The sequence below is a fragment of the Syngnathus scovelli genome, chromosome 5 (assembly GCF_024217435.2).
Source record: "Syngnathus scovelli strain Florida chromosome 5, RoL_Ssco_1.2, whole genome shotgun sequence".
Lineage (NCBI taxonomy): Eukaryota > Metazoa > Chordata > Actinopteri > Syngnathiformes > Syngnathidae > Syngnathus > Syngnathus scovelli.
In genome coordinates, this window is record NC_090851.1 from 18,159,973 (window position 1) to 18,185,934 (window position 25,962).

At 43.4% G+C, this 25,962-nt stretch overlaps 1 protein-coding gene across 21 annotated transcripts in view; it reads right to left on the bottom strand.

Annotated features, from left to right (window-relative positions):
* The window catches only part of galnt7 (UDP-N-acetyl-alpha-D-galactosamine: polypeptide N-acetylgalactosaminyltransferase 7), a 309,242-nt gene that overhangs the window by 40,520 nt on the left and 242,760 nt on the right, over nucleotides 1-25,962 (bottom strand). For 4 of the 21 annotated variants that reach the window (XM_068650742.1, XM_049721363.2, XM_068650731.1 and 1 more), the window contains 4 exons: nucleotides 20,887-21,015; nucleotides 18,568-18,675; nucleotides 10,932-10,991; nucleotides 2,188-2,218 (listed from right to left, as the gene is read on the bottom strand). The exons of 1 other annotated variant lie outside the window; for it this stretch is intronic. In XM_068650742.1, the coding sequence (XP_068506843.1) occupies nucleotides 2,188-2,218; nucleotides 10,932-10,991; nucleotides 18,568-18,675; nucleotides 20,887-21,015 (328 nt within the window). Of the gene's footprint in view, nucleotides 1-292; nucleotides 366-2,187; nucleotides 2,219-10,931; nucleotides 10,992-17,125; nucleotides 17,231-18,567; nucleotides 18,676-20,886; nucleotides 21,016-25,962 lie in introns of those variants that run through there. 16 more of the 21 variants (XM_068650733.1, XM_068650734.1, XM_068650729.1 and 13 more) reach the window with 11 other exon arrangements.

The following is a 25,962-nucleotide window of genomic DNA, read 5'->3' on the forward strand; positions in this document are numbered from 1 at the left end:
TTTTATTTTGAAGTGTAAGAAGAGAAAACTTATGAGAATGAACTGCCCTCCAAAATCGTTCAGTGGCCTCAGAATGAGCGTGTTCATAAAAAGGATCATGTAGCAAAAATGAGCTACATCCAGTTCATGTTTGGGTTAACTCTTCTTCGATTTCAATATAAAAGGCGATAAACACTGCAAACAAGGCTTAATTAGGCGCAAGAAAAATGTACACTCTTTACATTGCCTTAATTTCAGCATTGAATTTTTTTATTGCTTCTTCAACGTACTCCTTGCAAATGTGCTCACATACCCGCCATTGCCTTTTGGTGCAGTTGATGAATTTTCCGACTGTGTGAGTGGTCTTTTCACGGACCCCGGGTCGACTGCAGAATGTGAGCGAGAATAAAATAAAATGAATTTAGTTTCTGAAAATGGAAATTTACAAACAGAAAAGTGTCAGCCGGCTCGTGGCTCAGTCAGGAGGCTCAACCCAGACTGCATCAAACGCTCAGAGGTCGTCTTGTTGGGAAGATTGAGAGCATCATACTTCATACATCAAGGAGGCCAACCCTTCAGCTGAGTGTGGTCGTTATTAGCACCTGCTTTATTGGATAGGCAGCGTGGACTTCACATGAAATGAAAGTCAAATGATCCTTTATCAATTTCAATTGAATATACTATAACAACGAGTGAACAATTGATCTTACATAAAGCCTCTCGGAAAGCGTTGTGTTTGTGTATGTTAGTGACAAGTGATAGGTAATAGACAGATGTGACAAGGAACTTCAGCTGCAGAGAGGCTGCTATTTTTTCTTAAATCAGACAAGGAGAGGCTAATCCTGGAGATTGTCCAAGTAGTCATAAATGAAAAGGTCCATTTAAATGTTGGTGTCAATTGATAGCTGTTTACGTACATTTTAAGCGATAGTTTTTAAAATGATTTCCAATGGAGACATTGTGATCTCTTTCTTCCATGACGTAGTCAGGCTTATGTGTCAAATCAAACCCAAAAAGTGGGCATCACAAAGTATACCGACCTTCTGTTCGAAAATACCGTTAAATCTCTTTAGGGTTTTTTCATTGGGAGGAATTGTAGAACTAACATCATTTTTCAAAGATAGTTCTATCACAAAAGGGACAATGATGGCTCGCGTTACCCTTCCTTTAAGTTGGCATCACTTAAGTCAACTCGCTGCTCTTGTTTGATTGCCCTGCTGAAATGCATGCTTGAGGGAAAAGTGTAATCTTATCAGAATACAGTTATAATATTATATTTTGGTGTCACAAGGAAAAAAATATGTTGCCAGAATAACATTTATAACACAGATATTTCCGATATTTGCTTTCTGTGCAGATCATTAAAGAAAAAAAAATCACATACCTCATTGAATAATCTAGGAGAACCAATACATTTTACATTATACCATATTATGTTCCACCAGTAAGTCTTCAGTGCAAATGTGTTCCGCAAAATATAAGATATATATACTAGATCTTTAAGTTTGAATTCCTAAGGCTTCAGAGGCTGTGGATGGGGTAGATATGGACCAAAGGCCCTCCTTTTGCCATATGTGCTGCAAGTCAATCCTTGAGGTTAGTGGATCAGGAAAAGGTATGAGCACGACAATCTTTGGTGCTCATTTGAGAACCATACCATTTTTGCATTTTTGTGCACCTTTGACTAAAACACTAAATATTGGTTTGAAGTTGTATTTTTTGTAAGGTTGCTTGGGTGGTGCCTGCGAGGATTGTGCTTGCAATTACATGAAAAACGTATTAGCTTCATCTGTTTGATCATCTGTCAATGATTGGGTGTTTCTCCTATTGCAGTTGTTTCTTTTTAATTTAACTTCTCCTTTAGCTACATTATCAAAAGCAAGGTTTAGTTAGAAACAGTTTAAAACATTAGTCAGCATCTTGTTTTTTCTCACTTTGGGAACATCTGAAAGCATATCTTCCCTTCACTACCTAATTATTTCATTTGCTGCTTTTACCAAGCACTTTTTTAAAACATGTTTAAACCTGAGAACTCTGAAGAGTTTATGAAGAGCTGAATAAGAAAACCCTTGAACCCTTATTTACTGAAAGATGAACTGTTGTATTTTGTACCCTGGTGTGGGGTGCCACATTAGATATGTTTCTGACAGAAAGTTGCTGCATTAATCCCAAAGAAGTCAAGCATAGTACATTCCCAGATATTTTTACCTGTTGGTACATGAGTGAAGCGATGGAGATCCTGAAAGCAGAATGAAAAAAAGACACTGAGAAAAACAGTGGTACATTCTATCAACATGTTTTGCTGTCAAATATCCATTAAAAAACATGGCCAATGTTCTTTCGTTTGTTTGTCCCGCCTGTCCGTCTGTTCCGTCCCAGACCACCCACCCACCAACAACAGCTCATGACCTTAGGTAAGGGAAAGAATGTTGATTGACTGGTAAATTGAGAGCTTTGACTTTTGACCTAGATCATTCTTCACCGCGACACACAGATAGAGGCCACATCACAGCAGATGCGGCATCAATCCACCTGTTGATCTCAATTCCATCCTGCCATCACTCATGAACAAGACCCCAAGATACTTGCACTCCTCCACGAGGAGTCATCCCTGACCTGGAAAGGATATTCCACCCTTTTCTGACTGAGGAACATGGTCTCAGATTTGAAGGTGCCTACCGCTTTGCAGTCGGCTGTGAACCTCTCCAGTTGGAGATCACAGCTTAAAGAAGCCAAAAGTATCAATTCATCTACAAATAGCAGAGATGCAATACTGAGGCCACCAAAACCGGAACCCTTAAATGCCATGGCAGCACCTAGAAATTTTGACCAAACTCTGGCAACAGTGGTACACAGTGATAAGCTGTCCTTATCAAGGTGTTCGGTACTCCGTACTCCCAAAGGACCACAATATAACTCCCTGAGGTGCACAGTCAAACATCTTCTCCAAATCTATAAAACAAATGTAGATTTGTTGGGCAACCTGCCATGCACACTTGAGGACCCTGCTGAGGGTGTAGAGATGGTCCACTGTTCCATAGCTGCTACAAACACCACATTGATCATCCTGAATTTGAGATTTGACCAACCGATAAACCTCTCCAGCACCTCTCAATAGAGGCTGAGTGTGATTCCTCTGTAGTTGGAACACACACTTTAGTCCCCATTCTTACACTGGGGGACTACTACCACGGTCTGCCAATCTGAACCCGATGTCCACAAGATGTAATAGTGTGTCAACTAGCCCCACAACATCAACAGCCTTTAGGAACTCCCAGCGGATCTCATCCACCCCCGGAGCTTTTGCACAAAGGAGATTAGGGAGAGCCCACAGGAGATTGGAGAGCCCACCTCAGCGTCTACACCCTTTGCGTCCTCTAGGGAAGGTGTGTTGGTGGCAGTGAAGAGGTCTTCTCGCCACCGACTCACAACATGCCGAGTCAAGGTCAGCAACACCCCATCTCTACTATATTCAGTGTTCATGGAGTACTGCTTTACCCTCCTGAGATGCTGGATGGTAGACCAGAACTTCCTTGAAGCTGTCTGTAAGTTTTTTTTTTTCCATGGCCTCGTCAAAATTCTTCCACCCCCCACCGCCAAAGGTGCATTCTGCTTGGCCAGCCGGTATCTGTCAGCTACCTCTGTAGTCTATTCATCCGCTTTATCCCACAAGCCAAAAATGCCTAATAGGACTCTCCTTCAGATTGCTTGTCCACGAGCATGTTCAAGGATCGCCACCACAACAATGGAGGCATGGAACAACGAGACGTGGGCAAAGATCTGCTGGAGGTGGGTGTTGTAACTTTCTGACAGGGTATTCTGCCAGACGTTCCCAGCAAACACAACACGTCTGCCAGGTCGGACTGGCATCTTCCCCCACCATTGGAGTTAACGGCTTTTCGAGCTGTACCCAGCAAAGGGTGTGGGCCTGGCCACCAGGCGCTTGCAAATGTTTGTAAGTGAGTAAGGTATTGTCTATTAATATTATAATATGTAAGTTGTTAATCATTATTAAAACATGAGTAACATTAATTAAGAAGGGGTCGTTATAGAGTATTTGTGTAGATTTACTAAATAATGATCAAATTAACAACACATTTATACATGTAAATAGTTATTTTCAAGAAAATTATGTTGATGTTTATTAGATATTTGCAAACCTTTTTATATCCCTTAATCTAAACACTTTCTCATATACAACAGTTTACTTCAAAATGTGTAACTCACTGTGAAATTTTACAAATGATTGTTAGGGTTTTCCAGGTTATCTTTATCGTAGGATTATGTTGGAATGTAGACTGTAATGATTAAATCAATCACGTCTGGCCCTCACAATGTAATAATTAAATCAATCACGTCTGGCCCTCACAATGCAGAGTCTGTTTCCCACAATAGTGTAAAACACCCGCTGCTCTGATCTTATCAGAGGCCGGGGGTTCACCAAACCTGTCCACTCCCACCCCCACTCTGTTCCTCCTAATAAATATGCCCTTGCAGGGAGGAGACTTTTAGACTTCATTCGATAATCGCTGTTCAGACAGCGACGAATGGACTCTCCACCTGCAGGTGTCTAAAAGAACTTGCTTGTCTCATGTTTCGTTCTTGCAAAATAAGTTGGAGTGAGCAAATCTCTAACATTTTGGTGCCGAAACCCGGGACCCTCATACCCATCATCTGGCTGACGGAGGACGACGCGCTGTACACCGTCGACGGGCCAGCGTCCACTAGCCGGACCTGGTAAAGAAAGACCTGGGAAGGAAATTCTTCGCTGGGCCAGCATCTTAGGTCTGCCTTCGTCTGACAGAGGTGGATTGACGGGACCCGGCAGTGCAACGAACCAGGGGACAAGTAAGTTAAAGGCTTGAAATTGTGTTGTGTTGTTAAACGCGCAACACATAGAGGTGCACGGGAGATAGCTTGGGTTCAAGTCCCAGTGGAAGAAACAGGCTAAGAAAGGCAGAGCTTCTTTTTCGTTCATCGAAGAAGTGTGTAGACTCTTCTTTGTCTGTTTTTCCGAGCTGAGGGATCTGGCTTGGGTTAAAGTCCCAGTGGAAGGAACGTGCTAAGAAACACGGAGCTTCTTTTTTGTTAATCAAAGAAGGGCGTAGATTTTTCTTTGTATGTTTTTCCAAGCCAAAGAATAGCTTGGGTTCAAGTCCCAGTGGAAGAAACGGGCTAAGAAAAACAGAGCTTCTTTTTCTTAATTGAAGAAGGGCGTAGATTTTTTCTTTTGTCCGTTTTTCCAAAGCTGTTTGGGAGGGTTTTACACCCATCCCTGGATAGGCCTAAAAAAGCGCTGGAGTTTGTGTGATTGAGTGTGTGACTGGTAGGATAAATTGACTAAGAAGCAGTTCTAGCGTTGATCCATGGCAATAAAACAGGCTAGTAATTTGTTGAAAGGTCAATTTAAACCTGCATTGAGGATCCTCAAAGAAAAAAAAAATTGAAAAAAAAATTGTAAAACCTTAAGCTACTAAAATTAAGATGGGAAATAAGAACGGTAAATCTCTTGCTCTGCTCTTCTTTAAAACGAGAAGTTCATGGCAAGTAGATTTCTTAATTGTATGCAATACATGCTGAAAAAGTGATCAAAAAAGGCAAAAGTTCTGATGTATTTCATCTAGATAATGATGATGATGAACTAGATGAAGATGCAACAGTCTTCTTCCAAGGGTCCCAGCAGGTTAGAGGGAGAGGTAGAGGCCAACAAGGTCGCAGGCCGCCATATAATTCAAAACCCCCACGAGATTCTGACAACTGTTGGAACTGTGGGAGACGAGGACACTTCGCACGAGAGTGTCGTTTTGCAAAACAATATCAATCAAAGGGTGGAGGAAGGAGCAGAGAAAAAGCCAAATTTTTAGCATGACAAGCTTCCTCCTCTTTGACCGCTTATGCTCATACAGAGAAAGAAAGAATAGATGCCCATATGACAGCAAAACATGTCATTGTCAGATTATTAGAATTTTTTTTAGATTTTTAGAAGTCCTGTCCATCCAAGAAGTATGACAATGCTGTTTGTATGCCCAAATTACAAATGACTAGAGCTCAAATTGTGTTACACTGAAGTTAAAATATGCAAATCAAGTGGTAAATAAATGCAACTTGCTTCTAGAAGATAAATAAATAAAATTAGAATGTGCTGTCCTCGTGTGCATGGGAGGGACCAGCTCATGATCGACCACAGGAAATGGCCAGCCTGTGACGAATCATTGGTGCTGGAAACTACCTTTTGCATGCGAGAGCTGTGCATGTGTGTGCATATAAGTTAAAATGATGAACATTGGCTAAAGTTTTAGTATAAAAAAAATTTGCTAGACTGTGGTCTATCCAATTTGCACCGCAGAACAGAAATGATTTTGAAAGATAAAAATGAGAGGAAAAAGAAATCTGTTTGCAAGCAGAAACTAATCCACACTAGTGCATGTTAAGTGTCGAGCCCACATGAGAAATTCGAAGGAAAAAAAAAAAAAAAAAAAAAAAAAAAAAAGACAGAACATGCGTTCAGGAATTGGAAGAAGCTAAATTGTGAATTTAAGATTTTGCAATGCTACATTTAATAGGAATAATTGATTGGTTGTGTTATAAGATTATGCAAAATTCTAATTGCAAGCTAAATCTGAGCGATTGAGTTCTTCAAATTTAAAAACAGAGAAAAATTCAGATTAATTTGCCAATTGTTTGTTTTAGTTGAGTTTTTTTTTGAATTGGTGGATTGTTCTACCAGGAAACCTGAGTTGAAAGCGATATATGAGTGTTGTGTGGTGAGCTTGGATGAATTGGGACCGATGTGATAGGAAGACTCCTTTTTGGAGACTGTGTGAGATACATATGATGAGCATTGATGAATGATAGCCTGAATGAAAAGAAATTACAGGTTGAATGGTTGAAGTTGTTGGCGACTACTATAGAAAATTAGTAGAGCGACTTTGATGAAAGAGTGATTTTGAGCAGGTTGAATGTTAGAAAGAAACACGTAGCTTTTGGATTGATAATTAACTAGAAAAAAAAAAACTGGAGAACCAGTAACACATGTAGAAGATGTGTGAACTGAGAAATTGAGAAGCGTTTTGGAAAGAAAGTCAAATTAAATGATGATGGAATCGTATGTAGTAAAGAACACATTCTCCCAAAAAGTTTGTCAAGGTGTGAGGCATGGGCGTTGCCAAGCCTCAAAAGGGGGGGAGTGAGTAGGACAGATAGTGGAAGATAGTAATAATACAACACTTTATGACAATGAATTTTCGAATACATTTGGTGTTATATTGTGGTAAATTTTTTGTTCTGGTGTAGATAGGTTAGCAACACGAGAGATTTAGAGGTTCAAAAGAAAGACAGTTAAAAGAAATTTTTTTTGATTTGGACAATTGCAGGCTAACAGGAACATGAGAACGATAAGAACTACGAGGTGGGATCCAATTTCATTGGGGAGATTGAGAATTCACAGCACCATACTCTAAGTCACATTTTTGAGCAAGCATGACAATAACATGTGATAGGTCAAGACATACAGATCAGGGCTTGATGTGGAAAGCAGACCTCGATGAGTTGATTTTCAATAATGATACTGAAGACAACATACTGTCCGATTAAATTGGAACTATAGATAGATAAAATGTAGCTCAAAAAAAAAAAAATAGGATGAGTTGCAGGATTTACGATATAAAAACGAGACCGCTGTTATTAGAAGAATTTGAAGTTTGGTAAACAAACATTACCAGCAAATTGATGGAAGCAGCTACATTTGGAGATAGTCTTACAAGTGTTCAAACCAGCCTGTCATTCTCAGTGTCAGGGCCCCTGAAACCCAATCCGAGTCTTCGCCTGCAGCCGTGAACAACCACAAAATGGTGCCTGGCTCTGAAGCACCTTTGACCTTTGGCGAAGGACAAGAAAAGACTGCTGTTGTGCTTGGAGGAGGACAAGTACACTCCAGAGGAAATACAACATCCTCGGGGACGAGAAAAGACAGTGGAAAGCGGAGGAACTCACAATGATGAAAATTGACTCATTTGAACAATGGACTCATTCAAGAGTGATGGATGGGGTCACTCTGAAGCAACAACAAAAGAACACCAACTTGATAGGGTGAAGTGCGGCAAAAAGATATGGACTTGGAGTGTCTGACAACCAAATCGCACTCCTTGCTACGGCGTTCCCAAATTTGGTGAAGCTTGGTTCAAAGTGGAAGGGAGATTCATTGTGCACTGAGTTTGACAGAACTGAGGAGATTTGATAAATAAATAATTAAAAATTTGAAAAATACGTAGGGGTACAGATTATAATCAGAGATTGAACGGATTTGGATAAAACAAATAGGCTAAAACGGTAGGAAACAAGAGCAAGATCTTATATTTTGGCTCATCAAGCTTAAGACGTAGAGGTCGAGTTCTATAAATTTTAGAACAGGACATTTGGCAGTCAGGAGGAAGCTAGGTTGCTCAATGTACCTACTCAATACAATAGTAAGGTTTTTTTATACCACAGTGGAGGTTGGATGGTCAGAAAGTTAGGTACGTTCAATTTTTGACATTCACACAGTCATGCATAGGAGTCACAAGGCGACAGTTAACAAGACAATGACTGCAATAGGGGCCACCTACGACTGCACCGACATGGAAAAGTAGAAGTGAGAGATCAGAGTATGGGATTATATGCTAAAACGTCTGCTATACAGTTACCAATAGGAGATTCTATCAAGAGAAGCTGCATGAGAGATGGATTAGAATCTCTTTGTCTGCGTGGGTGCGTGTGCGTGTGTGTGTGTGTGTGTGTGTGTGTTCACACCCTGTGTGGGTGCGAGCGTGTGAGGAGAAAGAAGGCATGGGTAAGACAATCTCTTTTAAACCAGGAGGCAATAAATGGGAACGCCCCTGTCATAAATAGTTTTTGGTTAAAGGGAATCATTAGGAAGTGTTCAAACTCTTCCCGCAAACATTCCTATTTGCCAGTTAAATGGGCACTACAATTGACTACGAGAGTTGCAAACAACAGATGAAGAGCAGTCCTTGGCAGATTATATGATCAGGACGCTCAAACTGTGTCAAAGACAAATTTACTGCCGCTTGATCTTTCCTCCTCACAGGTCGACAACCCCATCAATCCAGGAGACTGGGTCTACATCGAGGTCATCAAAGGAAGGAACTGGGCCAGCCACGACGGGAGGGACCATTCCAAGTCTTGCTGACTACACATGTTGCACCCAAGGTTGCAGGACCCACAAATGCATTAACGACGACTGCTCTCCAGGAGGAAACTGGATGGGAGCTTTGGACATCACCGCTGTGTGCCAGGATGAGAGAGCCGTTTTCAAGGTGTAAGGGCTCTACTACCAACATGGCTGCACCATCGGACGGGACCTACTTCAGCCAGAAGTTCAGAGGCACTGCCCCACCTGCATCCTATGAGTGCACGTGCCTGTTCAGTACGGATCATGGTTTTGTGGTCACAGGAGTTGTCCGATGCTGCCTGCCAACTGGACAAGAGTGTGTGCGCCGGTGTGTGTGACAGACCTCACCTACAGACTAGAACATCATCAGCTGACGAAAACACGGGCACATATACAACTTCTTAGACGTGACAGTTGTGATAATGATAATGAGACGTGGATTGCGTAGGTGCTGTTCTGTTGAGCATGTATTACGGAAACTTGTTGATTTGACCATCGAAAATGCTTCGCAAGTGATGGATACAATGATGTACTGTTTCTGTGTTTTTCTTTTTATTTTTTGTTATTCATAGCATTCTGGCCGCCTGTGGCAACGGGGCCGTGTAAGAATTTTCCTGCTAATAACATCTGGCCAGCAGGTTTTTCGCTTACACAATAAGTTTGATCTGGGGTGTTGAGGTAATGCCTCATCTTCACTGGAAAGTGTTGCTATCATTGTTTGTTGTTTTTATTTTTACCATTCTTCTTTCTTCATTATACATATATATATGTTTTTTCTTACTTGTCTTTGTTGTTTGGGGTGACATAATCATATGATAAAACAGGAGGGAGATGTTAGGGTTTTCCAGGTTATCTTTATCGTAGGATTATGTTGGAATGTAGACTGTAATGATTAAACCAATCACGTCTGGCCCTCACAATGTAATAATTAAATCAATCACGTCTGGCCCTCACAATGCAGAGTCTGTTTCCCACAATAGTGTAAAACACCCCCTGCTCTGATCTTATCAGAGGCCGGGGGTTCACCAAACCTGTCCACTCCCACCCCCACTCTGTTCCTCCTAATAAATATGCCCTTGCAGGGAGGAGACTTTTAGACTTCATTCGATAATCGCTGTTCAGACAGCGACGAATGGACTCTCCACCTGCAGGTGTCTAAAAGAACTTGCTTGTCTCATGTTTCGTTCTTGCAAAATAAGTTGGAGTGAGCAAATCTCTAACAATGATCATTAATGTTTTCAAATGAGTTACTAAGCTTTTTTTGCATCCCTTAATCCAGTGCTTCTCAATCATTTTCTGTGATGCCCCCATAGGGAGAAGAAAACTTTTCACGCCCCCCCATGTTATTCACATTAAAGAAAACAAAATATAAATAAAAAGTAAAGATCAACTTACAATAAAGAATAACTTTATTAATAACATTGTTTTTTAGTCTGTAACAGAACAGATTCAATGTGCATCACTTTGCCTGAAATTAAAACTAAATTATAATTATTCAAACTATAAACATTCTTGACCAACTGCCATTTTATGCTGAAAAAGATACAATAAAATAATAAGGCGTTCTCGTGCAAGGTCTCCACCCACTTCAAGGACAGCAAGGACGCACGTAGCCTTTGGCGGGGCATTCAGACCATCACGGACTACAAGCCCGCGCCGAGGAGCTGTGAGGGCGACGTCCGTCTGCTGACGCCCATCATCATGAAGTGCTTTGAGCGGCTTGTCATGGAGCACATCAAATCCGTTCTCCCCCCCCGCCATTGACCCTTTCCAGTTCGCGTACCGTGCCAAGCGGTCCTCTGAGGATGCCATCTGCTCTGCCCTCCACTCGGCCCTCACCCACCTGGAGAGAAAGGACTCTTATGTGAGGTTGCTCTTTGTGGACTTCAGCTCTGCCTTCAACACCATTGTGCCGCAGCGACTCATCTGCAAACTCGACGAGCTGGGCCTCAGTACCTCCCTCTGCAACTGGCTACTGGACTTCCTCTGTCAGAGGCCTCAGGTGGTGCGTTGGCGAAAAAATCTCCGCCAGCATCACGCTGAGCACGGGGGCCCCCCAGGGCTGCGTGCTCAGTCCAATGCTCTTCACCCTGCTGACGCATGATTGCACTGCGACCTACAGCGACAACCGCATAGTGAAGTTTGCTGACGACACGACTCTGGTGGGTCTCATCACGAAGGGCGACGAGACTCGGTACAGGTCGGAAGTTGACCTTCTGACCATGTGGTGCAGGGACAACAACCTCCTGCTGAACGTCAACAAGACCAAGGAAATCGTTGTTGACTTCCGGAAGGGGCACACAAAACACCTGCCGCTGATCATCGATGGTGCTGTGGTGGAGAGGGTGAGCTGCACCAAGTTCCTGGGGGTGCACATCAGTGAGGACCTCTCCTGGTCCGCAAACACCTCGTCACTGGCAAAGAAAGCTCAGCGCCGCCTGTACTTCCTGCGGAAGCTCAGGCGTGCATGTGCTCCTCAGGCAGTCTACATTCTACCGTGGCACCGTTGAGAGCATCCTCACCAGTTGCATCGCTGTCTGGGGTGGTAACTGCACTGAACAGAACTTGAAGGCCCTGCAGCGCATAGTGAATACGGCTGGTAAGATTATTGGTGCTTCGCTCCCCTCCCTGAAGGACATTTACACTGCCCCTCTCGCCCGCAAGGCAACCTCGATTGCGAGAGATGTGAGTCACCCGGCTCACTCTTTGTTTGACCTTCTGCCCTCTGGGAAGAGGTACAGGAGCCTGCGCTCCCGCACCACCAGACTCGCCAACAGCTTCTTTCTCCAGGCTGTTAGGACCCTGAACTCAGTTCAGTGGCCTAGTAGTAGAGTGTCCGCCCTGAGACTGGAAGGTTGTGGGTTCAAACCCCGGCCGGGTCATACCAAAGACTATAAAAATGGGACCCATTGCCTCCCTGCTTGGCACTCAGCATTAAGGGTTGGAATTGGGGGGTTAGATCACCAAATGATTCCCGAGCGCGGCACCGCTGCTGCTCACTGCTCCCCTCTCCCCCAGGGGATGGATCAAAATTATATGGGGATGGGTTAAATGCAGAGGACAAATTTCACCACACCCAGATGTGTGTGTGACGATGATCATTGGGACTTTAACTTTAACTCGCTACCCCCTTCTGCGTAGCGTGCGGCACTCTTGCGCTATTTTCTGGAATGTCTGCTGTACGCGCACTTGTTCCTTTTTTGCTCCTCTTATTTATTTATTTATTTATTTATTTATTTATTTATATATTTATTTATTTATTTATTGTGTTATTCATTCATTATTTATTCAGCACACTGTTGTTATACTTGTTTACTTGTTTGTCTGTTGTGGGCCATGTCTTGTCACCGTGGGATAGGGGGGAACGAAATTTCGGTTTCTTTGTGTGTCTTTGGCATGTGGAGTCAGGTAGGAGTGCGTCAAGGTTGCTTGCTATCCCCCATGCTCTTCAACATCTTCCTTGAAAGAATAATGTCAGAGGCCCTTGAACAACATGAAGGCTCAGTAAGCATTGGAGGCGGATAGATCACCAATCTCCGCTTTGCGGATGATATTGATGGTCTTGCCGGCGACAAACAAGAACTAGTCGACCTGATCCACCGATTAGAAGAGACAGCCACAGACTATGGCATGGAGATAAGTGCAGAAAAAACAAAACTAATGACCAACAACCCCAACGGATTCACCGGAGACATCAAGATTAACAACCAGACCCTAGAGGTAGTCAACAACTTTAAATACCTAGGTGCTGTGGTCTCAGATGAAGGATCTAAACCCGAAATACTTGCCAGGATTGCCCAAACTACAAATGCAATGACCAAGCTGACGACCATCTGGAACAACAAAAATATCTCTACCAGCTCGAAGATCAGACTAATGCGCTCCCTAGTAATCTCAATCTTTCTATATGCTTGTGAATCCTGGACCCTAACAGCAGACACTGAAAAGCGAATCAAGGCACTGGAAATGCGATGCTACAGAAGACTCTTTGGAATATCTTACAAAGACCACATCACAAACGAAGAGGTAAAATCACGTGTAAAGAATGCAATCGGACCATACGTCGACCTACTAACGACAGTCAAAAGGCGGAAACTGGAATGGTACGGCCATGTCACAAGATCAACAGGACTTGCCAAGGAGATCCTGCAAGGCACAGTGAACGGAGGCAGAAAGAGAGGGAGACAGAAAAAGAGATGGGAGGACAACATAAAGGATTGGACAGGCCTAAAAACATACGAGTTATTGAGAACAGCGGAGAACAGAGAGGAATGGAGAAAACTGACTGTCAAATCCTCAGCGGTGCCCCAACGGACAAAGGTCTAAGGGATTGGAAGTGGAAGTGGAAGTGGCATGTGGAGAAATTGACAATAAAGCTGACTTTGACTTTGACTTTATTTATTATTGTGTAAAATGTAAATAAAAACTAAATACAATGATTTGAAAATCCTTTTCAACCTATATCCAATTGAATACACTACAAAGACAACATATTTAATGCTCAAACTCAAACTTTATTTTATTTTTCAAATAATAATTAACTTGGAATTTCATCGCTGTAACACGTGCAGTAGAAGTTGGCAAATGGCATGTTTACCATTTCGTTACATCACCTTTCCTTTTAATAACACTCAATAAACGTTTTGGAAGGGAGGAGACTAATTATCTTAGCTTCTCATGTGGAATTCTTTCCCATTCCTGGTTGATGAACCCCTGTCGTATTTTACACTTCATAATGCGCCACACATTTTCAATGGGAGACAGGTCTGGACTGCAAGCGGGCCAGGGGAGAACCTGGACTCTTTTAATTCGAAGCCATGCTGTTGTAACATGTGCCGAATGTGGCTTGGCATTATCTTGTTTAAATAAGCAGCGGCGTCCATGAAAAAGACATCGCTTGGATGGCAGCATATGTTGCTCAAAAATCTGTATGTACTTTTCAGCATTTATGTTGCCTTCACAGAAATGTAAGTCACCCATGCCATGGGAACTAATGCACCCCCATACCATCACAGATGCTGGCTTTTGAACTTCGCGTTATCCTCTTTGGTCCGGAGGACACGGAGTCCAGTGTTTCCATAAACAATTTGAAAAGTGGACTCATCAGACCCCAAAACACTTTTCCATTGTGCATCAGTCCATTTTACATGAGCTCGGGCCCAGAGAACCCGGCAGCTTTTCTGGATGTTGTTCATAAATGGCTTTTGCTTTGCATGGTAGAGTTTTAACCCGCACTTACTAATGTAGTGACAAACTGTATTTACTGACAGTGGTTTTCTGAAGTTTTCCTGAGCCCATTTGGCGATATCCTTTACACCAGGGGTCACCAACCTTTCTTAAACCGAGAGCTACTTCCTCGGTACTGATTGCAAAGGGCTACCAGTTTGACACACACTTCTGAAATAGCCAATTTGCTCAATTTGGCCTACACTATGTGTTATTATTGACATTTGCAGTTCACATGTAAGTGTGATTTTAACAAAAATAGCAAAAAATACTGTCAAACCTTGGTTTTTCACCACAATCTGTCCCAGAAGGCGGTTCGAGAAGCGAAATCAGTCGTATTCCGAATCTATTTTTCCTATTACAAATAATGGAAAAAAATGTAATCCGTTTCAAGACAAAAAAAACAAAAAAAAAACACCTTTTTTAAGCTTTTTTTCATTTGCGCATGTTTGTCCAATCGCGCAACTACAGCGCACCGCCGAACGCGCAACCGTAGCGCGTCGCCCTTCGTGCAACTGCACCGCGCTGGTCGCATTATTGTGACAGAGCCGTCGCTGAAATTTAGAGAATATTTCTAAAGTCCTGATGTACTTTCAAATATTTAAGTGGACCTAAGTGCGCAGGAGCTTAATTTTGTCCGATCGCGCAACTGCGCACACTGTCGAACGCACAACAGTAGCGCGTTGCCGACCGCGCAACTGTACCGCGCTGGTCGCATTATTGTGACAGAGTCCTGATGTACTTTCCGAAATTTAAGTGGACCTCAGTGCGCATGGAGCTAAATTAGGTCCGATCGCGCAACCTGTCGCATTGCTTTAAGAGCGTCTTTGTGTTTTAGGATGGCTTTACTGCTCCCACTTGCTTTCTTTGGAGGCATGATTAGGTGTTAATACAATCATCAAAGTAACGGAAATACAATAACAACGGAGTCAGTCGGCATCCGGGCCGCGCTGTCGGGTTTTCTCGGGTCCTCCTGGCTCATCTCGCGACGTTCGACTTCCGAATTTTGTTTGACAACTGAAGCAAAAAAATCTCGAATTTTTTGTTCCAATTCCGATCTGTTTGAGAACCAGGACGTTTGAAAACCGAGGTTTGACTGTAAAATAAATAGATGCAGCTCACTGACAAGTGCCGTTATTTGAGCTAATTTTAGAACAGTCCTGCAGGCGACTCATGCAGTCCACACGGGCGACCTGGTGCCCGGGGGCACCGTGTTGGTGACCCCTGCTTTACACACTCGTAACACACTTTTTAAGGCAGTGCCGTCTGAGGGATCGAAGGTCACGGTCATTCAGTCTTGCTTTCCGCCCGTGGCACTTACGTGCAGTGATTTCACCAGATTCTCTGAACCTTTTGATATTATGGACCGTAGATGTTGAAATCCTTAAATTCCTAGCAATTTTGCTCTGAGAAATGTTGTTTTTAAACTGTTCAACGATTTGCTCATGCAAAGTGGTGAACCTCGCCCCATCGCTTGTGAATGACTGAGCATTTTTGGTACCCTTTTATACCCAATCATGGTACCCACCTGTTCCCAATTAGCCTGTTCACATGTGGAATGTTCCAAATAGGTGTTTGATGAGCTTTTCTCAGCTTTCTCAGTGTTTTTCACACCGTTCCCAACATCTACTGGATGTGTTGCAGCCATGAAATTCCAAGTTAATTATTAATTGGCAAAAAACAATTAAATGTATCAGTTTGAACATCAAATATGTTGTCTTTGTAGTGTATTCAATTGAATATGGGTTGAGAAGGATTTTCAAATTGTTCTTTTTGGTTTTTATTTACATTTTACACAATTTCCCAACTTCAACTGAATCCGGTTTGTAGGTTAAAATGTTTTATATGTTGTGCTCCTGAGTTAATGTTGCTGATAACTTTGAATTGAATATTATTTCCATCCATCCATCCATTTTCTGAACCGCTTAGTCCCCACGGGGGTCGCGGGCGTGCTGGAGCCTATCCCAGCCGTCATCGGGCAGTAGGCGGGGGACACCCTGAACCGGTTGCCAGCCAATCGCAGGGCACACAGAGACAAACAACCATTTGCACTCGCACTCACACCTAGGGACAATTTGGAGTGATCAATCGGCCTACCAAGCCTCATCCCCCGCTCTGAAAGCCTTGTCCCTGGCCCGCAGCAGTCTGAGGACAGCCCCTGTCAGCCACGGCTTCCAGTTCGCGCGAGTGACGACGGATTTTGAGCAAGTCACATCATCGATGTACTTCGTGATGTAAGAGGAAACAGAGTCAGTATACTCCTCTATGTCCGTCCGATCGTTGTAGGTGGCCGCCTGCTTAAACAAGTCCCAGTCAGTGGTGTCAAAGCAGTCACGAAGTGCATCGGAGGCACCCTCAGGCCACACCCGAACCCGCCTCCGAACCGGCCTGGATGCCTTCATTGTCTGTATGCGGGCAAAAGCAAAACGGTGAGATGGTCAGAAAGCCCAAGATGGGGGAGGGGGGTGGCTTTGAAAGCTCCCTTTTGCGCAGAGTAGACCAGGTCCAGGAAGCTGTCTCCACGTGTCGGAAAAGTAACATGCTGGTGAAGCCTCGGGAAAACAGACTTCAGGTTGGCATGATTGAAGTCTCCAGCGAAGATGGTGAAACCGTCAGGGTGCGTTGTCTGCTGTTCACTGACAGCCTGGTACAGTTCACCAAGCGCCGCGATCCTGTCACCTTCGATGTTGGTAGGCGGGATGTATACCGCGACTAGCCGAATCGCGGTAAATTCCCTCGGCAGGTAAAAAGGACGGCACTTGATGATCACAAACTCCGCAAGTGGCGAACAGTGCTTACATACCACCACAGAGTCCCGGCACCATTCCTCTCGGATGTAGACGCATATTCCACCTCCTGTGTCAAAATGAGGCAGCATGACGGAGACCATAACCATGGCTGCAGGTAGTATCAGCTCTTCTGCAATGGTGTGGTTTTTTTCTTGGACTTTATATAATGCTTACAGTGCTTGCTGATTGACTGAAGTAGCATTCACAAAGTGGGATGATTCTTAGCAATATTCAGCCCGTTTTCGCTGAAAAACCTCAAGCACCTTATCAACGCAATTGGGGTGGAATGACTTTGTAAGTGCCGCCTTAATTTATTTGGCTTCATACTGTCCGCTGCCAACATTGTAAGGCACAGTAAACACACCGGTCTTTCCTCGTCTCCCATCGTAGTCGCACTGAAGCAGAGCGCTACGTACGCTTTGTCATATTTCCTTGTCTTAGCTTTCGTGTGACTCTAAATTCTCTTATCTCCGTCTCTATTCGCAGTTCTTTTCAACCCTGTTAAATGTTTTTCCATGGTGTCCCACTGCACTTTTTATCGCCTGCTCTGTCTGTGCTATGTGTGCGTATGTTCAGTGCGCTCTACACTGTAGAGTGAATACTCCTTTCACACACTCTTACAGTGATACCGCCACTCCCACCTAATGCATTGGATGCCTAATTACCCTTTAAATCCAGTACAGCCAAAAGAAATCCATGTTCCCTAGTGTCACACGCGCCCCTTTTGGTAACACGCTGTGCCCCCTGACCCACAATTTGAGAAGGACTGCCTTAATCTAAAGTGAGAACACTTTCTCTTAAACAACAGCTTATATGTAGCGTCATTTCGGGGCCGTGGTTTAGCTGGAGGCAAAAAGATCCAGCATGCTTGACTGAAAACGCAGATTAGCATATTTCAACAGTGCTTATGCAGAAATAGATGCAAAAAATTGTCATTTGAGTGAATATGTGCTCAAAGTAACCATGATCATAAATGTTAAAATACCATATTGGCCCGAATATAAGACTATGTTTTTTGCATTGAAATAAGACTGAAAAAGTGGGGGTCGTCTTACATTCGGGGTCTAGACAATATAACCATTCCAACACTAGATAGCGCCAGATACCTTTAAAGCGAAGTTATGTCACTTCACCTTACGTCTCGCGTGAGTTACCTCAACCTATCACGATTGTTGGAGCTTGTGCGCAGTGGTAAGTTAAAGGTTGCAGGTATCGACTGAGTATGTTGCTGTGATCGTGTGCGTCTTTGACACAAAGTGAGTATATACATTTCATTGTTACTACTGTCCACTGTTGTGCCGTTTGTCCGATCGCGGTTTGCTTTGTGCTACATTTCAGTTTTCATTAGTCCACAGCACCTTATTCCAAAATGAAGCTGGATTGTCCAAATGTGATTTAGCATACCTGAAGCGAAGCGTTCGTGGCACGTGCGCAGAAAAGGTTTCTGCCGCAATATTCTCCCATACAGCATCTCCTTGTACTGAATAGTTGAACGATGCACAGTATCACCATCTGCACGAAGATCATGTTGTAGGTCTTTGGAGCCTCTCTGTGGATTGACTTTGACTATTTTCCCCATCCTTTGCCTCTGCTTATCTGAGATTTTTCTTGGCCTGCCACTCTGGGCCTTAACTAGAACTGTGCCTGTGGTCTTCAATTTCCTCACTATGTTCCTCAAAGTGCAAACTGACAGCTAAAATCTTTGAGCTAGCTTTTTATACCCATCCCCTAAACCAGGGATGGTCAAATTCTTTGACTTGCGGGCCGAATTGGGTTCTAAATTTTGACTGGGGGGCCGAACCAGGAGCAGATGGATGTAGTGTTTGTGTGAAGTAATATAAATGACATGTAAAGGTCATTGCATAAAAGGTTTTGGCCTTTAGTAGAGATGCAAAGAGGAGAACAACGTGCAACTGGCCACCTTAAATACCCGTAACTGGAGTGTTTAGAGTCAAAGTTATTAGAGGCTGTTATTTCTGCAAAAGGAGGATCTACTAAATATTGATGTCATTTTTCTGTTGGGGTGCCAAAATTTATGCACCTGCATACTTTTGTTCAAGTAATGATTGCACACTTTCTATAAATTCTATAAACTTCATTTCACTTCTCAAATATCATTGTGTTTGTCTGCTATATGATATATTTAACTGAAATTGCTGATCCGAACAACCAATGATTTATAAAGGAAAATCATGAAAATGATCTGGGGTGCCCAAACTTTTGCATATGACTGTATGTCCACTTTAAGTTATTCATGGTTCAATGTCATTGAGAGCACTAGAACTTCTAAAATTCCTGAATACTCTCATAGGATGATATCTTATCGTTACCATTAACAATAAATGGCTAGTGGGGCTGCTCACAGCAGCTATTTCATGCAAGAATAGACCAAGACATTCTGGATTACATCAGAATTGGTAAACAGTTCTCTTCATTATGATGTTCACCATTTAAAATTATTAGATTAAAACAGGCGCTACTGAACAATTGTCAATTGGTCGTCTCCCACACACCACAGTAACTCCTGATTGTGAGGTCAGGCCACTGAGCTTTGAGTACCACAGTGTCATCAACATGTTACAACAGAGATTGATGATTGATTTTGTCATATGATCAGACCTGTTCCTGTATGTTTTAAACGCCCATGTGATGAGAGGAGCCGAACTGTTAACACATCACTTCGTAGTGGTAGGTGTTAAACACAGCAGACCCACATCCATGATCCCATTGATTGTTAATGTTACTGTTCTTGAGTATTTATTCTGGGTAGGTTTCATTCGGCTAAAAGTGCCATGAGGAGGAAAGATCTAAAACTGCATCGCGCATGCATAATTCTACTAAGGATTACAAATACAAACGTTGACTTTTTTCCTTTGAGTAGTTTTGAGGTACGCTTAACCTAATATAATCCTACATTTGAACCATTAACTATGACAAACAATATCAGTACTTTTCTAACAACCAGAGATTCACAAGAACAGAACAGTTTCCCCACAGCAGCATACAATGTAGCATCATCATATGTAACGTTATACGCAGTTATCTGTGAACCAAAAGTAACAGAATGAAAAACCACGGGCTCACAGAGTGGGCAAAAGGGATTGAAAATAGCCGGAGAGATGCAAGTTTACATTCTGACCACAGCCATGGTGCCCTTGAGTTCAGTAATGAAAAGCCCACATACCCAACTCACCTCTTGAACTTTACTGGGTACAATAAGGGACATTGACAGAATAAAAAACATATGAAATGGTTAAGGTCTAAATGTCACTTATAAAATACATTTTAATGACTATGTTGTGGGCGGCTCGGTGGCGCACTGGGTAGCACGTCCGCCTCACAGTTAGGAGGGTGCGGGTTCGAGTCCACCTCCGGCCCTCCCTGTGTGGAGTTTGCATGTTCTCCCCGGGCCCGCGTGGGTTTTCTCCGGGCACTCCGGTTTCCTCCCACATCCCAAAAACATGCTTGGTAGGCCGATTGAAGACTCCAAATTGTCCCTAGGTGTGAGTGTGAGTGAGATTGGTTGTCTGTCTCTGTGTGCCCTGCGATTGGCTGGCAACCGGTTCAGGGTGTCCCCCGCCTACTGCCCGTTGACGGCTGGGATAGGCTCCAGCACGCCCGCGACCCCCGTGGGGACTAAGCGGTCCAGAAAATGGATGGATGACTATGTTGTCACTTGGTATATTTCATTATGTAAGAGGGTAAATAATGTGTTGGCATCACCTTGAAATACCTCCATTCAGTGTACTGGTTCTGGTCACAATGTGTGATGATGACAGCAGAATTATCACCTCCTCTGGTCAGACACTGGTCATACTGCATCAGCTGGTTGGCTTCATTGATTCGGAACAGCTGCACACAGACATACAAAATCAGAGAGCAACAAAAAACAACTTTTCTTGAGCCACATTGACTGGGGCAACATGGCTCAGTGGTAGAGTGGTCGTCTCCCAACCCAGCGGTGGGGAATTCCATTCCCCAGCCCTTGTGATCACGTCAAAATGTCCTTGAGCAAGACACTGAACATCTAGTTGAGCCCGATTGTATGTCATCAGCAGGTGAATGAGGATGCAGTGTGAAGAGTTTTAAGTAACATATCTGGAAAAGCCCATTTACCGTTTACATCTGTACAACGATCCCTTGTTTATTGCTGATAATTGGTTCCAAGAACCCGCACGATAGGTGAAAATCCGCGATGTGGAGTCAATATTTTTACGATATCCACGCAAGAACACTTTATTGTGTTCCTAAACACTTTTGAACATTTTAAAGTTAAAATTACTTGTAGAAACATTCTTAAGGGCTTCACTAAAACTCAAAGTCATCATAAAAGTACCGTAAAGGTGTCACTGCTCCGCTCTGCTCTTGCCGTGCCGGCCAGTTTAATACTTTTTAACCATTTTCAAGTTAACCTGATTTTTAGAAACATTCATTACGGCTTCACTTAAAATCAAATTCACAAAAAGACTACTGTTAACGTGTCACGGCTCCGCTCTGCTCTCCCCATGCTGGCGGTGGTCCGTGGGGGAGCACATATCGAATGCGGACCTGCGCGCGCTAATCAGTGCTGATCGCTGCCACCTGTGACCATGTTATCGGCTGATTAGGCCCGCCAATCTGTGGTGGTTTGTCTGCCTTGATACGCGTATGCTTGCCACCTGGTTCTGGTATCCCACCTGATTCCCGTTTACCTGATCCGCAGTGTAGTCTGTTTCCTGATTCACTTTTTAGCAAAAGCCTGTTTTTATGATCTGCTCTGGACTCCGTTTGGCTCAACCTTGTGCCTCTCCCCGACCACGAGCTTGCTATAACTGTCTGTTTCGAAGACACATGACGCGCGCGCGCTGACCGGCTTGTTAGTTTGCCTAGACATCCTGGTCTGCCGGCATTCCAGCCCTCCTTGTCTCCTTTAAACCAGGGCTGTCGACTCGGACTCGGGGACTCGGTCGGACTCGGTCATTTTTGCCGGACTCGGACTCGGTGCTGATTTTGACCGAGTCCACCGAGTCCGACAATAAAAAAAATACGTTCAATTTTATTTTCATCATGCTGCTGAGAATGCGCGTAGGAATACTGTCCACAGCCCTGCTTAGATCAATGCGGCCACGTTGAGTTGCACTTAGGCTAATGTTTACATTATGTACCAATCTCAAGGACGATTATGTCACCCACCTTATATCATTGATGTGTTTCGATAGTTGTGGGGTCGTCACTAATTATTTGTGTTTAGATAAATGCCTGAGCTATAATGGTGTAATTAATGATTAAAAAATATTATCTTACATGTCCTGTGTTTCAGAATGGTTATTTAATCTGGCGAGTGTGTGTTTTCAAGCGTTTTGCCTCATGCCAATGGCACTCAGGGCTAAGGGTGGGTTTCAATGACTATTTTTGTAAAGCCACGCATTTAATACCATGTCAAATAATATATTAGAGTGTAGGTTATGTTCCAATGTATCCACTTCTATTGGTTAAATCGTCAACCGTACATTTATGACTACGCCATGAGTGAGCTACGTTATGAACTAGCTTAACTCCGGTAGGGCAGGGAAAATGTTATCGATCCGACGTCCGATTGGAACGTCGCCTCACTTTTACGTCCGCACTCTCAGCAAGGGATCCTATATAAGCCGAACCAGCCAGTGTGAAGGCAGTTGCGTTCGTTCTGGTAGATTTTGATCTAAATTAGCCTTGAATAAAGACTAAGCAGTCACATGAATTAACAGAAAAAATGGACAGCCGGACTCGGACTCTGACTCGGTGGTCAAGAGGCCGGACTCGGACTCGGACTCGGACCCGGACTCGGTGGAAAAATCCGACCGAGTCCACAGCCCTGCTTTAGACTAAAGAACCTGTGTTCTATGTGATTGTCCTACCTTGTTTATGACGAAACAAAGCACAAATCAGAAATACTGCTGATTCTGCTGACGCGGACAAAATGGAAGAGTGGATATGTAGCAGGAGGCTGAGATACAGCCTGGTTAGAACTGCTCTTACAGCTCTAAGCCAATCAACGGCAAAGATGCAGATCAACATGTTCCCATAGTCTCGTCTCCTCCGCCAATAGTGTGCTGTCAAGTCATATGGGCAGACAAAGCCCTGCGCTCCAAGTGACGCTGCAAAAACCCACGACGCATCGTATAGATCTGCAATATTTATTTTCCTAAAAACCCGCAAGGCCACAATAGGTGAAGCGCAAAGTTGCGAGGGATCACTCTACTGACAATATGACTGCAACAACTACCAGTAGCAATATCACCCCTGCTCTCCGAGCGCATCAAGATTGAGTAAAATTTGAATCTAGATGTAGGGAAAAAAAAATAAAGTAACTTTTTTAATAACAATTCAATCAAGACTGGTAGCACTGCCTCAGCACGTTGAGCCATGTTAAGACATTATAATTCTTGGTAACTAAAGAAGGTAGGAGACCCCGGGGACAACCCAGGACGCGCTGGAGAGACTATGTCTCTCAGCTGGCCTGGGAATGCCTTGGGATCCCCCGGGATGAGCTGGATGAAGTGGCTGGGGAGAGGGAAGTCTGGGAGTCCCTCCTAAAGCTGCTGCCCCCGCGACCCGACCCCGGATAAGCGGAAGAAGATGGATGGATGGATGGATGGATGGATGGATGGATGGATGGATGGATGGATGGATGGATGGATGGATGGATGGATGGTAACTAAAGGACAAGAATAATCCAGAAGAACTATAAAAAAAATAAAAACTTTTTATGGCATATGCCTTTCAAAGTCACAATGTGCTTGCTGTAAGAAAAATACGGCCTTTCAAAGATGTCACATATTAGAGAAGTCCTCTTGAGGTCTGTTTTGAAACTGTGGATGCTTTATCTAAAGATGGTCATGACAAAGAAATTCAACCAAGACGTTTTATACATGCTGTTTGCAAACAAATAGACAAACAGACCAAATAAACAAATTAATAAATGAGTGAATGAACAAATGAATAAACCAATAAATGAACCACTCATTTTGATGGTCTTATTATTCGTGAAAACATTAAACTTGACACGCATCACAATCGTCATTACTTCATGTGTTTATTGCACCTATTAAAAAATGGATAGTTGGACCCTCTACACATTTTTAATAGTCCCTGAGAAACGTTTCACCAAGCTCTACCAAAACTTGGAGACATAAAGGTGTTTTACAGCCCAAGACCTACGAAGAGTCTCTGGAGCTCTACTCTAAACTCATCAGGAAGTCGGTCGGTCGGTTGGTCTGTCCGTCCAGTCCGCTCATCCGTCCATCCATCCATCATCCTCAAGTATCCTCAATCATCACTTCACTGGTTTCTTTTATATCAAACAAATTGTTTTAGGTTCATTACCTGACATGTTTCGGCGGTTTCTTCCGCCTTCATCAGAGTGTCACAGATGTGATAGTGACGCGACTTTATCAGCTGACGGATGAAGGCGTGGCTCACCTGTCAGATTTGACAGGTGAGTCACGCCCTCTGCTGTCCGTTCACCTCTCCAGAATGCTGTTCCAGGTTGTAGAGAGCATATAGGCTCCCTCATCCCTGTTGATGGTCCTCGGGCCCCGCTTGCAGATCTCAATGGCCTCCCTGATCCAACGCTGATGTTTATTTTCTTCAGTGCGGATGACTCTGGCCTTTTCCCAGTCCATGATGTGGTTTTCTCTTTTACAGTGATCGGTTATGGCTGACTTGTAGCGTTCCTGTTCTGCTTGTAGTTTTATTGCTCTTGTTTGTCTTGTTGCAGTCTCCTTCTCACACTCCTTCTTATGTTCTATTTTTCTTGTGATGAAGTTCCTCCCTGTCTCCCCGATGTATGATTTATTGCATGATTTGCATGGAATTTCGTATATGGAATTGCGTTTGTTTTACGGGTTGACTTTGTCTTTTGGGTGGACCAGTATTTGAGTGTTGTATGTGGTTTGATAGGTGTGGTTATGTTGTATTTATTCATGGCTCTTTTGATGCGTTCCGTAATTCCTCTCACATACGGCAAAATCACCATTCCGCTGGGTTCTTGTTTCCGTGTTTGTTTCTTTCTTTTCCCCTGTGTTTTGTATCTTTTGTTTTTTACCTATTCTGTACCTTTGGTTATTGCCCATTGTGGATACTGACATTTTTTGAGTGCATGTTGTATGTATTGTTCTTCCTGTGCTATGTCCTCCGGATCGCTGATTATGGTTGTGCGTTCGTATAGTGTTCTGACAACTGACAGTTTATGTATAGTGGGATGTTCTGATGTCCAGAGGAGGTATTGGTTGGTTTGTGTGGGTTTTCTGTGTACTTTTATTTTTATGTGTCCGTTGTCTGTGTGGTGTATGTTGATGTCTAGAAAGGCTATGGATCAGTCTGTTTCTTCTTCATGGGTGAATTTGATGTTACTGGTGGTGTCTATGGTGTTAAGATGGTCTGTGAGGTGTTGTGTATGTCCTGTTTTTGTTTTTTTCTCGAATGTCATTGACGTAGCGTCTCCATAGCGTGGGTTTGTATGTGTCCGGAGCTGTTAAGAGTGCCTTTTGTTCCAGATCTTCCATAAAAAAATTGCACATGATGGCAGAAAGAGGGTCTCCCATGGGGAATCACTCTTTTTGCCTGTAAATTGTGTTTCTGTATTGAAAGTATGTGGAGGTGGCGATAAAGTGTTAGGTTTGTGCGTTTCTTAAGTGTCCTGTCTGCTGATAGTCTGTCATGTACTATGTGTATGGTGGCATGTGTGGGTGTTTTTGTGAAGAGTGAAATGACGTCGTGTGATATGAGCATTTCATCTTTCTGTACCTTTACGTGTGTGAGTTCTGTGGCGAGTTGTTT